This window comes from Tachypleus tridentatus, chromosome 1 (genome assembly GCF_004210375.1).
Source record: "Tachypleus tridentatus isolate NWPU-2018 chromosome 1, ASM421037v1, whole genome shotgun sequence".
NCBI lineage: Eukaryota > Metazoa > Arthropoda > Merostomata > Xiphosura > Limulidae > Tachypleus > Tachypleus tridentatus.
The window spans coordinates 128,103,895-128,118,974 of NC_134825.1; the positions used below are offsets into that span (position 1 = coordinate 128,103,895).

The 15,080-nt window shown below is 30.9% G+C and overlaps 1 protein-coding gene across 6 annotated transcripts in view; it reads right to left on the reverse strand.

Annotated features, from left to right (window-relative positions):
- Positions 1-15,080, reverse strand: part of pyd3 (beta-ureidopropionase pyd3) — a 52,004-nt gene that overhangs the window by 10,851 nt on the left and 26,073 nt on the right. For 5 of the 6 annotated variants that reach the window (XM_076450888.1, XM_076450869.1, XM_076450893.1 and 2 more), the window contains 4 exons: positions 13,799-13,853; positions 5,250-5,364; positions 3,579-3,660; positions 300-342 (listed from right to left, as the gene is read on the reverse strand). In XM_076450888.1, coding sequence (XP_076307003.1) covers positions 300-342; positions 3,579-3,660; positions 5,250-5,364; positions 13,799-13,853 — 295 coding nt within the window. Of the gene's footprint in view, positions 1-285; positions 343-3,578; positions 3,661-5,249; positions 5,365-13,798; positions 13,854-15,080 lie in introns of all 6 variants that reach the window. The other variant, XR_013012783.1, reaches the window with a different exon arrangement.

Consider the following 15,080-nt stretch of genomic DNA (forward strand, 5'->3'; position numbering starts at 1 on the left):
AAATAATAATTCTCAGTGCTTTAGCTATTGATAAAACTTTTAATCCAATACAACTATTTACAATTACAATGAAAAGCTGCTTATTCTAATATTAAACTTTACTATACAACAATAACAAAAAAAGTACTTATGAAATCCATTTCAAATGACTCATATACATGCATTGTGCCTTTATAAATATTTGCTTTTCAGGATTTTATTGCTATTAAGTCTTGTTATATTTATTTAAAAAACAATTAAAATTCATTATTTTTAAATTATACAATTTAAGGTTATTTCTCTTACTTTTAATAGCTTACCTGGTTTTCCATCACCAGAGGTAAATTCGTTAGGAAAGTGTTCCTGTAAAGAAGTGAAACTGTAAATATACAACAGACAAGTAAAAGAAAAATATTCAATATAACTTCCTTTTCTCTTTTAAATAGCTTTTCATATTATCTCAGGAATGATACTTAAGTTAATATAGTATTTTGCCAATGGTCCATTTCACAGTGGAGATGATTATAACCACAGTTACCTGAGCAACTGAGCTACAAAATAGCAAAATATGTTCCTGTGAATACTCTATGAATTTGTTTTTGTTCAAATGTTACTTCAAAAGACACTTATACTTTAATATTACTATAATGTATATACTGATATGACTAATGTGTGTAATCAATCTAGTTAATGGACTTGACATAATTTGTCCTACAGCACTCCTTAAAATTTTCATTTTGGTAAATGAGCAAAACATCAAAGAATAACCAAACGTAACCTGTAAGTGCAAAAATCCTACAAGACTGTATTAAAAACTCATACGACACAAACTTCAAATATAATAATATTAAAGTTTTTTTAAAAAATTCAGAATAACATTTTTTCATCACACATCTTATGACCATACCAAAACTTCAAAATTAGAAGAAAAAAATAATCTCACTAACACACAATTTATGATATGTCTAGGTTAACTTTATTTTACTATTAACATAATTCTTGAGTTTTCACCAGCACACTGTAGTATATTTATATATACGTGTGAAATAATTGGCTTTAATTTTTATTTTTTTTTAATTTACATTTTAAACAAGAAAGATTTAATGAGACCTCATATAGATATGACAGTATTCTCTTAATTCTCTTTTTAATGTAGTTTTCACTACTCCATGTATACTACTATTTCTCTATGCTTCTAAAACATAATACCTCAAACAAAGAATTAACAGAAAATAATATAATCCAAACTGAACTCAAAAAAATCTCAGAGCATTCTCCAATTTCTAAGTACTTTTAAATTATGAATTAATTTTGCTTTATTTTTCATGAATAAAGATGAGCATTAACATTTGAATAAATTTTGATTTAATACCACTCTCTGAATTGATGAAATGAAATATTTGAATTTTGTAAATTAATACTGAAATATGTTCCTTTATTTCTTCTTTCACATTTTGTGTCATCTTTTATATGATTATTTTTACAATTATACTTCTCACAAGACATTAGTATTAGGCATACTAAAGTACTACATTCTTAATCCAGGCTAATTTTTAGTTTTAGCTGTAAGAGAGAGAGAGAGATGGCAACCTTTAGTCACTAGTATGTGGAAATTCTAACAGGAACAACTATTTTCACCATTTTAAGGATGACTCGAAACCTATTTATTAACCTCACAAATACCTAGAAGTTAACAACATTACTAAAAACCTTGTGAAGTTTTCACTTGTCAATATATAAAGACTAAATATCATTAATTTTAAGATTAGCCCTTTTGTAATTATAGCAATGCTATTTCATGCAATTTAATAGTTAAAAAATAAATAAAAATACTTGAGCCAGCTCAGTTTTATTTGAACAACTCTTTTATATAATCACAACACCCACACACACATATATATATCTATATATACATCAATCATTATTAGATTCCTAAACTACAATGATTAAAAATGACAAATAATGAGAATATTACCCGATTAAGTACATAAAACTTAAGTAAACGTACTGCTATTTACTTAAACTGTAAAACTAACTTTACATGCTATTAGAAGTTTTGAAAAAAAAAGTTCAGTCTTATGTCTAACACTCATTATAAATACATAAAGTTTTACTAGCAAAACTTATTTAAAAAATTACTGTTTCAGCTGTTTAATCTTTCTGGATCAAAGAGATGTCACTAATAGCCCTTTGACTTTTACTTTACCACAGTGGAAGTACTTAATAGCATGAAACATAAAACAATCTAACAACACATCATTTCAACTTCAGCATTTTATTTAGTTTTTAGTATTTACTGTGTCACATTTTCCACAATTGTGTTAAGAGATGTATCTTAGAATATATTTTCATTGTTAATGAGAAAGTTCCATTTTATATATCCAGTCAGATTCACCTTGACTATTATTCATATTCTTTGTTATATTTCTTTTGTTAACTTATTTTACTGATTGCAATTATTATATCCAATAATAAATCTTACAACATGACAGTACAAAAATTGAACATTTATAGGCAACCTGGGACCTGACCTTTCAAACTGGCATCAGGTCAACAATATTTTCAGTCAACATTAATTTACACTTAATACATTAAAAAAAAAAGATATTTTACTTATGTGTATTGTTCAAATATGGTAAATTAATTGACAAATTTTAATAAATAAGAATCTGAGTCGAAAATGTCTGACACAGCCTACTACACTCAACTGCATTTACTTGATGTCTTGTCAAAGAGGAAAATTTCCACAGCTTTCAAACAAATATCATTTAACATGAAAACATTTTCAGAAGGTAGCAAACATCTAAAGAATCTATACAAAAGTTTCAGGTCTGAGGTATGTTCCTGAGTTTTCTGAACTTCCCATTAGATTCCGTTATTCTTCATTACAAGAGTTTTGTCTAATCATTTTCCTACAAAATCATAACTTTCTTCCTGTACAACTTTATTCAGTCTACACTGATTTACATAGTTTATAATCTGCTCTATCCAATAGTATTTATATTTTTCCTGTAGCTATTTTTAAAGCTGAGTTTCACAGTAGTTGTTCAGGGAGAGAAAGAAATGCTTTACCAATAAAACCACTGAAGCAGAAGGAAAATCACATGAGAAACAAAACATCGATAATACATTCTCACAAGATGATACTCTTAGCAAGTATAAAATTTTTTTCAGTTTTTTTTTTGCAAATTACAATAAAAATGTTATAAAAGGACAAAATATCAATTCTCAAACAGAGTTAAAATTAGTTGAAATATAATCAGAATTTTATGATTTCTTAATTTTTGAAATTTAATATACAAGTGCACCCAATATCTGAAAGATGTCCAATGGGATGGAAAAAGTTGAAAATTATAAATATTCATACTGTTTGGTACCCCAGGAAAAATTCACATTTACATACACAAGTGCAACTTTATGGTTCTGAAGCTTTTAATAGATGAAGATGTAATATACACAAGAGTTAAAACATAAAAGTATAAATATATTCAATTTTGTTTGTTTATTAAAGTTCTCAGGGATTATGAATAATGGGAACTTTAATAAATGACAATGTTCAGTCAAAATGAAAAAACAGAAAATATATGGTTACAACTTACAGTGCCAACTCTATTTATAGCACAGGTGAAGTAGCTGTTGGCTATAGCAGCATTTCTAGCCTCTATACCCCATAGTGGTTCACTATAAAATAGATAGAACATATTAAGTCTAATTCATGACAGAAAACATAACAGTGAACCATGTGTGCACATGCAAGAAGACACTGCAGCTGATAAAGATCCATTACCTAAAATACAGGTGATTGTATCATGATAGCATTTACTCTCACATAGTAAATTTGACAAATATTGTCATTAAAACTGTAATACTACAGTTAACTCTCTCCACATGGGTTCAGTCAATCTGACCGTGTTACTCTTTTATAGATTTGATACAACTAACTTTTAATATAGTGTGTATTTCTTAATGAAATTTGGCAGTCTTTCAGTAAACATATAAGCCTTTCACATACAAAAAATTGTATTTTAGTGAAGTATTTCTAAAACTAAAACAAGATTTGTAATTGAATATATCAAGTATTTGTTCTAAATAGTCCATATACAGTGATTTTAATGTTAAGATTAAAAATACTTTTCTTCATCTCAAAATTTCATTTGTGTAATCTTTAAAATATTCTAAATACATTTTAAACTTTTGTCTTCAGTAAAACTTTACATTTTATCAATTATTTTCTCTACCCTAACTCTATGTAAAGTTGGTCAATCTGACTGACCTTGCAACCACCAAAAAAGAAGAAAAAGAAAGAAAATAGATCTAAATTATCCTCCTCCTTTTTTCAAATGTAGCATGAAACTACATTTGTTTATCCTAAGTAGTTTTACATTCATAACATCATACATCTGTTTATAATTTAATATTATTGTTTTAATGTTCTTTTCATTGCCCTTTGAACCAAGTCTAACCAGAAAAAAAAAGGGCAATCAAAAGTTGTAATGGTATTTCATGCCATTATAAGTTACAAATCACTTTGAGAATGTGCAACTCATGTTATGCTGTCATATTACATTTACCCACAAGCTACTCCAAGCTGCTCATATGCATTCCTCATAAAATATTGTTTATTACATTATCTTTATTTTAGCTAATCTAACTTTAACCTATAGATATTACTAGTGAATACAGCTACATTATAGCTACAATACTTTTATTTTGGCTTCAAATATTATTGTGTATAAAAAATCAATCTCACATTTTTCAACAAATGTGTGATAATGAACCTACTGACAATTACTCAAATACGATGTTCAACCTTTAATAAAAAAGAGTTTAGGTGTTAAAAAGCCCAATAACACTCAATTGATTCATTATTTGAAGGCACTTACCCACATGGTCATACTTATCCAACATTACTTCTTTGCTTTAAACTGATATACAAACATTCTACTACATTTTCTAAGTCAACAAACTAAAAACTGTTTATTTATGAAATGGTATTATTGTATTTGTATTTACAAAGTCAATCTTAAAATGCTCTTTTGTCTAGCCAGTTTCTGGTACTCTGTATGATGTAGCTGTTACTTGTAACCTAGAGATAAAAGGATGTTGTAACTGCTATGCAATACTATTTATTTACATTTGAAGAATAAAAGAATAACCATATATGGCATACATTTGGTGATACCACAACAATTCTGTTTCTCTTAATGTAATTTTAATAGACTTCTGTAAACAAAATCCAACAAAACCTTCAAAAACTAATTACTTTTTACCTGAGTGTTCCAACAGTAGCAGAAGGATTGAAAACTATCTCGGCTCCATTTATACCATACATCATCCAGTTCTGTGGATGGTGACGACCGTAACAGATGTTAACGGCTATCTTGCCTATTTAAACAAACACAATTACTGTTATTGCAGCACATCCACTGTCTAATATATTGGTCATTTCTATGAAGTGAAAAAAAGAAGAACAAGAAGAAATAATACTGTTTGGATGATGAAGAGTGTCACTTTATAAGTTTACATTTTTCTTGCTATAAAATCATATGCTGAGGTTTATAGAAGATACTATATATTTTTAAGTTCTTTAGATTAAAGTCAACATATTGATTAAAAACAAGATATGCATTAATTACAAACAGTGAAATAAAAATAACACTGCCTGGTAATTCACATTTCAAATTAGCAATCCTAACAAACATCACAAGAGATGTACTGCTTGCACGTATAGTAATATAATGAAATGTTACTAATTCAAATTTATTTGAGGTATTAAAGAAACAAAATACGGCACTTAAAAAAAAAAGTTTGAAAAAGCACACAACACAACATGAAAATTTTCCCATTACATATACCAATATTACAAAACAAAAGGTTAATGCAATTCAGGAAATGACTTTAACAAAGTTAATTCTTTTTAAAGAACAAAACATTAAAAGTTCAAAATCTGATTAACAATTATGATTTTCTGAATTTTCATAAGAGTGGACAAAGCAGTGACATGTTGAACTTCACACAAAAATGCTTGTTACAGTTCTTGTAAGATTAGAGGATATATAAAATATTATATTTTATGTCTACACTTATTTTCAGCTCATACAGTTTCATAGGTTTACCAATTTTACAAGTTTTTCAATCATTTGTCTAATCTGTTATTGTATTATCTCAGGATACTGAGTCAATTCAAAATAGTTCTTTAGAGTTAATACTTTGGGTCAATGCATGCTTCAAAGGTTTCAGTAAAACATTAATGTGAAAGATTAAAACAAAAGTAACAATAAATTAAAATGATAAAATACTGGGCAAAATAAAGAAAATGTGGGAAGGATGTTAATGGATAAAAAGAGTATTGTGAATAAGAGAAATGATATGTGTAAAAGTTACGTAATAATTTCAGTAAAAACTAAGATTGTTTCTAAAATTATGAGTTGAAAGCTTATGAAAAACAATGTACTTAAATGATATGAGACTGAAATAAGAACTTGAGCAAAGGTTAAAACACTGTGAGAAATGAGAATAATTTATAGTAACTTAAAGGAATACTTATTTAAAAAAGAATTGAAGCTACAAAAATTTCTTTTAAAGAATTTCATAGAAAATGTAAATATATTTACCAAAAATCTGAATTTCAAAAAAATAAAAAAATAAAAGCAAATCAAGAAAAGCATGGTTTAGATGAAGATAATAAAAAAGATGATATAGACATGAAACTGTACAAATATAGTATTTATTAGTACTTATAAGGAAAATAAGAATCACAGATTGAAGTATTTAAATATCAGCATGTAATATAAGTTACTCTTATGCGACTTATGTATACGACTTAGACATTGAAAATCAAAGAAAATGAAACTCCATATTGATTATTGTTAATATAAATAGTCCTCTTACTGAGACCTTTTAAAAATTTTCACAATTGTGCATGTAAACAAAACATGCACCAAACAAATTTCATCTTTTGACGAAAACTTGTTACACATTTTAAACCATACATTTAGTCCACAGTGAATTCTAAAGAATTCAACAATAAAATTCTACCACAGACTGACTTATGGTTAAAGATGCATGTCAGATCTTTACAAAAAAAAGTATTTGTAAAGTGAACTTGTTAAACAATGTATAGCCAAAAAACAAAACAAACAAACAAAAAACTTTTAAAAAAGACTTGCATGGTAAAGTAAATAAATTAAAAACAATGGATTCTTAAATCAAGGACTTCACCTACAGAGAAAACATTACAATAATTAAAAAAGAACCCTTTGAACCAAATGAATCAAACACAAACACATTTCCTGGTACCATGAATTTGTAGCTAACAAAAGTCCACAAGTCAAATATTCACAGGAATTCAGTCACATCTCAAAGTCAATGTTTATTTTCCTAAGGGAGCTTACCAAAGGAACTGCAATCATAGCAATCCCATTCAACTACATATCTATCAGAACTTTATGAAGCAACTTAAATGGACTTTTCAGTTTTTGGTCTACTTAAATTGTGGAAATCTGTGGACATTTAGTCAACATGTACAGTTCAACACTGGCTTTACCATATTTACAGAAACTGGTTAACAAGAAAGTTGAACTATCAACCAATAGCATGTAATCATGGTCATTTACAATGAGTATTATCTACAACGAAGTACTTTTAAATGCAACATAAAACACAGAATATTATTATAATAAAGTATGATTAACCACAGTATACTTCATAAGAACATGATGCTATTGATTATGCATTTTAATCACAGCAATATAAAGTGAATAAAACCATACAGCAGAGAGGGAATCTTGAAAGTTATAGTTTTCCTATAGGAACTTACCTCCTATCACAAGATTAGCTTTTTTCATTCAGTGCTTCCTTCTATATGCAAATTTTTTCTTTATGCTCAATAGGTCTCTCGTGCAAATTATTATGCATCACCTCTTAACCAATCGGAGCATGGCATACTAATGATACGTGGCTCCCTCTATACTCTTCTACCAAAATATCACTTTGAAGTTTGGCAAAAGATGTCAGCAATAGAAAAATGTGGAGAGGAAGGGTGAGGGTAGGTATTTCATGTTTATTAACACAAAGCTACCAAGCTATCTATGCCAAAGAAGATGTAGTATACTATAATGGTATATGGAAATTAAGATAAAAATACATTAAATAAGTAAAATTAACACCTGCCAGGAAGACTGAAGCATAAGTTCAAACTTGTTGTCAGTCACTTGAAGTTGGCCTTTCCAGTCCTGGGTATATATCCAATGGTCTTTGATTTCAAGAGGAGTTTGGAATGTTGTGATGAAAATGTTTCCAATAAAATGTCCCCAGACCGTAACTTTTATACCAATTTAGGGAGGGGTGGGAAGTGTAACACGAGGAAGGTACCTATCAGAAACACATTTTCAGAATAGGAATATTATATTTTTTGATATGGTACTCACCTAAGAAAGAAGAGAGACCAGTGTGAAGGTGCAACAGAAGTACACCTGAAAGTGTCTGAAGGATACCTCTGACAATGAAAGAAATAGATCAGAAAAGGGGAATTGCACAACTCCTGAGCCAGGAATACTCTTCACCCATGTGTAGTGTGTGAAATACACAAGGGCAGAAATATTTAGGTTTAGAGTGGCTAGAGAGCAGCAGACTATACTCAGTTAGACAATAACATCCAAAATCCATCCTCACAGGATACTGATATCCACGCAAAGGTAGGAAAAGTATCATATCATTTTCACCTCAAACCAAAAATCAGGGATTAAAACCTGAACCAATTTCTAGATATGTCACAAGGATCATCAATGATATCTATCTCTTCCCCAACCATAGCAAGAACTAGCACAATCCAAAGGCAATAATATTCCCACAAAAAAAGAATGAGAGAATTAATGATAGAACCAGAACAATCCCACACATCACTGTTGTAAATCAAAACACAGACAGAACAACCTGAGGAAAAAAAGTGGACAACCTAAATTCATGTGAGGTCTTTTGGTGATTGATTCACTTGAATCTGAAACCCCAACACTGGGAACTGACTTCCACACAAAGATAGGATGAGAGCTCCCAAGCAAAGGAGCAAACTATAATTGCAATGGCTCAATTCTAATGCGTATGCATTGGATATCAGGAGGCTACATCATCCAGTAACGAAATGGCTCAACTCTATTATTTGTGTAAAAGGAAATGGCAGACCATATCATCCCATAAGGTGAGAGCTAAACTCCTATGTTTGTGTAAACAGTACTGGAAGTCTACATCAACCAGGAAAGTGATGGCTCAACTCTATTGAGTGTGGAATAGGTACAAGGAGGCCACATCCACCCTCAAGGAGATAGTGAACTTCAGTGGTTGTGTAAAGATTACAAGGTGGCCACATCATCTGAAAAAATAACAGCTCTACTCCAGTGGTTATGTAAATAGTGTCATGAGGCCACATCATCTGATAAGGAAATGGCTCAACTCCATTTGTTGTGAACACTAAGAAATGCTTCAAATGGAGGTAAAGTAAGTAAGAAAATTATATATTTAAAAATAGCTGGTATGGGTAGAGAAGGCAAAAATAGAGAAGTGAACAACATTTTGACCTCCTTTGGTCATTGTCAGGTTCACAAAGAAAGAAAGGGTTACTGACCAGTAGATGACCACATGTTTGAAGGCGGTTGTGTAATTGAGTGTAGGAATGTAGAGGGCATGCTTAGATGATGGATGTATTCATTAATATAGGTATATAGGTGTTCCTTTGTATTGATTTATTTTGGGCTTGAGTTGCTGTATATGTAAGGAAGAAAACAATCAAATGTCATTTCTTAACCTCAAAATTACAAGAACCGATACACAATTTAAAACAGGAATCCACCAAAAAATCACCCATACTGGACTATACATTCCTTGGGACCCAGCACATAAAACAAAACAAAAACTCAACATACCAAGAAACCAAATAAACACAGCCATAAAACTATGTTCACCAGATAAAATTACCGACAAATTAGACAAAATAAAACAATACATCATCAACATCAACAAGTTTCCTCCACAAACCATAGAAAACATTATACATACACACCTAGACAAAAATCATAATCAACTAACAAAAGTAAATATATCCCACAAATTGAAAAATTGTGAAAGCATATACTGCTGCATACCATATATTCCCAACATCAGCAGAAAAATAACCAACATTGGGCAAAAACTAGTAACAAAATATGATGTCCTAGTTAATACTAAAGTTATTCAAAAACCAAGCTCAAAACTAAGCTCTATAGTATATAAAAACTACAATGACAAACACAACACTAACATTATTTATAAAATACAATGTGATAATTGCCACAACTTCGAAACTGGAGAAACAAGTAGAAAAATGGAAACCAGATTCAAAGAACACAAAATGTCACCTTCACAACATAATCATAGAAAACACCCAAATACTAAATAAAGAAACAAATGTAAAATTGAAGAAGCCTTACTTATACAACAACTCAAACCCAAAATAAACCAATACAAAGGAAAACCTTTATACCTATATTAATAAATATATCCAACATCTAGGCACACCCTCTACATTTCTACACTCAATTACACAACTGCCTTCAAACATGTGGTCAGCAACTGGTCAGTAACCATTTCTTTCTTTGTGAACCTGAAGATGACCAAAGAAGGTTGAAAAGTTGTTCGCTCACTATTTTTGCCTTCTCTACCCATACCAGCCATTTTTAAATATATAATTTTCTCTACAAGTGGGTTTTCTCATCATCATGGATTAAGTAAGGGAATGATATATATGTATAAAAATGACTAGTATGGGTTGAGAATATTTTTTATGTAGATGAGTGAATAACGGTTTGACCTTCGGATATCATCTGAACCTGACGATGACTGAAGAAGGTTGAAACGTTGTTTGCTCTTCTACGTTAAAAAAAAAATCTCAATCCATACCAGCCGTTTTTACATATATTTTTCTCTACAAGTGGGTTTTCTCATCATCATGGATAAGTAAGGGAATGATTTATACATGAATGACCTAATCTGCAAGGGTAGAACCCCAGTGAAGGTGATGTATGTAGAAGGAAAGCATGAGCACAAGAAGAAAGGGGGAATTAGAAACACTATAGTTTCAGAAAAATGAAAGGTATGCTGTAAAGACCATTTGATATCTGGAAAGCAAAGAGAACAAATAGTCAGGTGAGAATTTCTGCCACACAATCCACCATAAGATGGTCAGTGGAAACCCCCCTGTCAGTATACCAACTGTGGAAGACCTGTCACTTGCATCATCTACACCACCACAGATGGAGCTAGCTATCAAGGAAGGGATTTGACATGTGAAGCTGAATTGTATTGCCAAGGTGTGAAAACAAAATGTAAAGGTTGGGATGTATAACATGTGACCGAGGTTGACAAATAAGGGAAGAAGAATCAGATGAGGGACAGGGGGAAAGGAAAGAAGCAGTTGATGTGACCTTGGAAACAAAAGCTGATCTGGATAATGAGGAAATGACAAGAAATACAGTAAACAAGAAATCAACCAATGAAGTAATTGGATGAATGGGACACAAAGATACATTTGCTGCTATTCCAGGCTACAAGTATCAACTGCCAGAACCATTGGATAAGGTACAAGCGACAAAAAGAGAGAGAACTTAGTATGTAGGCTTGTAGCATAGGCATCCACATGGGGAGACCCACCACTGATGGCAAAGAACCTAGAAAATAAGATCTAATGCCCACTCAGTTGGATATATTCAGTCAGGACACAAAAGATGATCCACAATCAGATGGAAAGTGTGCTGCACAGAACATGTAATAATGCAAATGTTCTGGATTAAGTAACAAATCCAGAGCCATCCAATTCTAATTGGATCGTAGAAGAGATCCAATGATCAAAACAGAGATCTTTGAATTGGTTGCCCCACTGCTGGGTGATACATTTTACCACTGTAAAATTGGCCATAGGAATCACCAACAGACAATGGTTAGGCAAGAACAAGGAAATGATGGAATGCCTAACATATGGGCAGAAGTTCAAGAACAATGATATGAAAAGTACCAAATTCCATAGACTATTTGCTCAAAACTTTATTGTGATTGATCCACACTCCCTGTGCATAAAGAAAATCATCAATGGAAAGATACAGATTTGTACATGGGGAAAGAAGTAGCACACCAATGCAGATAATCTCACAGGGAAGAAGAAAGGAAAATGAGGGTGGAAAGAGGATCCAGATCAAGGTGTTATAGTTTGTGAAATGCCCTCTGAAGAGATCATAAGTGGGTATGACCATAGGGGACTAGTGATGTCATGGTGAATTAAAATGCCATTAAACTAAGTCGTGAAGAAGAAAGCAGAGTTCGACACATATTCAAGATGAAAAAGACCCACAATTGGACAAGATAGTGGGTGGGTCAGATGAAGGAATTTTGCATTTTTACCAACCAGACCATCTGGGCCTCCATAGAAAGTAGCTTCCAAATAAGTGTTCAATTCCAGTCTGTAAGGAGCCAAAAGAAGTTGGCCATCTATAAAATAATGAAATCACAGTCCATGAGCATGGAGATGAAAAAAATCAGCTTAAATAAACTGATAAAAATAAATATAATGATGAACAAATTCAAGAAAATTAACCACTGTGGTAGGAAAACATTGTCAAACATGTAGCAATAAAGAAATAAAAAAGCGTGTTTGAACTAAACGCTGAAAACAAGAAGTAGGAGAAGAGTGTATAGGGAACCACATGCATCAAAGGAGAACGTCATGCTTCTGTTGATTAAGAGGTGACGTATAATGATTTGCAAGAGAGAGACATGTTTCAGGAGGTGAGGGGGAGTGGATTGTCTGTTTGTTTTGAATTTTGTGCAAAGCTATACGAGGTATATCTATGCTAGCCATCCATAATTTAGTCGTATAAACTAGATAGAAGGCAGCTAGTCATCATCACCCACTGCCAATTACTGGGCTATTGTTTTACCAATGAATAGTGCAATCAACAATAACATTATAATGCTCCCACAACTGAAAGGGCAAGCATGTTTGGTGTGATGGAAATTTGAACCCATGACCCTCAGATTACAAAGTATAGTGCTCTAACCACTTGACCATGCTGGTCACAGAGAGGGGTGAATGGAAGACTTGTGGCATGTGTAAAGAAAAAAATTGTATACAAAGGACAGCACTGAATGATAATAGCTAATCTTGTGAGAGAGGTAAGTACTGTATCGAAACTTGCATTTTCACATACATTTTTTTTTAAATAATATTCACTGATCTGAGAAAACAGCAGAAATTTTAATGGTAAATACTTAAAAATGCAACTATTTCATTCCTATTTAATTTCATTTAAAATTAAAAGCAGATATGATGAAATAAAACAATTTAAAATTCTATGTTCAGATTTAGTGTAAGTTAATACCAAAGCATTTCATATGTGACCACTGTTATGTTGTAACACTACCAAAAGAAAAAAAAAAGAAGCTTTTTAATATCACAGTTTTGACTACTACAGATTCAGAGGTGAGATTACATTTTTCAATTGGGGGTAAAGTAATTTTAAATTCAATTTCTCACCCAAGACATACCTTTATCTTGAACATAGTACATAACAAAACACTAATCTGTAAATTTCTCTATGTGCTCAAAATTTGTAAAAATACATCACAAATATTAGAACTGTTATATTCTTATCTGCATTTGCTATTGTATCTATTCTAATTTTATTACTATAGTTAGAAAAGATCATTTTTAATTATATAAAAAACATTTTGTTGAAAAATAAATATGCTCCCAATATTATACTAAATTTTTTTTACAGTGTAAGAACAAAATACTCACCCCATTGTGTGTTGAAGACTGGATGACCAAGTGTGCTCTCCATGTAGTAGGTTGACTGAAATATTGTGAAAGTGAAGATATGTATAAGACACATCCTTCTCTTCTAATAACATTTTGAATTATTTTAGAAATGCAAAGCCAGTAATTTGCCTGTTTTTGGATTATTGCACAAATATACAGAAAAGGCTATCTATGCACAGCCACACCTAATTTTGAACAGACAGAAAGAGGGAAGGAAGCTGTTTCACAAAATAATGAGATTTAATCACTGTTATAGTGCATCCACAGTGACAAAGTGCAGGTCACAATTTTCTTACAATTAAACCCAAGCCATGAATCCCTCTGATCACAGTTCAATTCATACATGCTTACAATTAGATCATCGCAAGCCCAAACTGAGTAGCATTTTGGTGTTTATTATAATAAATCAATTGCATCTGCTTAACTACATATTCATGCATAAGTAATATTTAATGTTTCAAGTTTCCTTAAGTAAAAAATAAAGTATTTCTGATACAGACATATTAAAACTATAGAATCTGAAATTGGTTATTTTTTAAAACAATTCAATCCATATCACTTTAATAGTTTGCTTACTCAGGCATTCCTTACTGTGTACATGTACTATTACCTGATGTTTTATCATTAAAAACTGTTGCTGTAGTTTCCAAACAAATATTATGCACAAATACAAAACATTATTGGGAACAAAAAATATATCAAATTATTGACAAAATTGCAAAGCTCTAATAACTATGTTTTGATGATGCTTCATTACTGTAACATTTTTAAAAACATAATTAGTTTTCATCTGTGGTAATTTAGATTCCAGAACCTTTACTGTTTAGATTCCTCTTCCTGATAACCACTGGCTGTAAAGTATTCTCTGAACAATACTATAAGAGAGTTCATCCAGTATGTTAACAACTGAACAAACCAAAGGAACAAAAGCATAAACATCAAGTTAACCAAAAATATTGAGAGAACCAATTGAGAGAAGTAAATATAAACTTCAAACCTAGCAATTTGTTTAAAACCTAGATACACAATATTTTTACTTCAGACACTAACAAGTATGAAAGAAATAAAATGTTGCAAATATTTAATTTTTTACTGATGAAATTAACTAGTAAAACATCATATAATGCTAAAATAACAATTTTATAACAGTTTCAGAAAAAAAAAAGTGCCAAATTATAATTACATTTCCAAGTAGAATTTTAAACACTGGAACAGTCTTTTATTTTAATAACAAAATGCTACATTTTCTAATTTTCTCTTC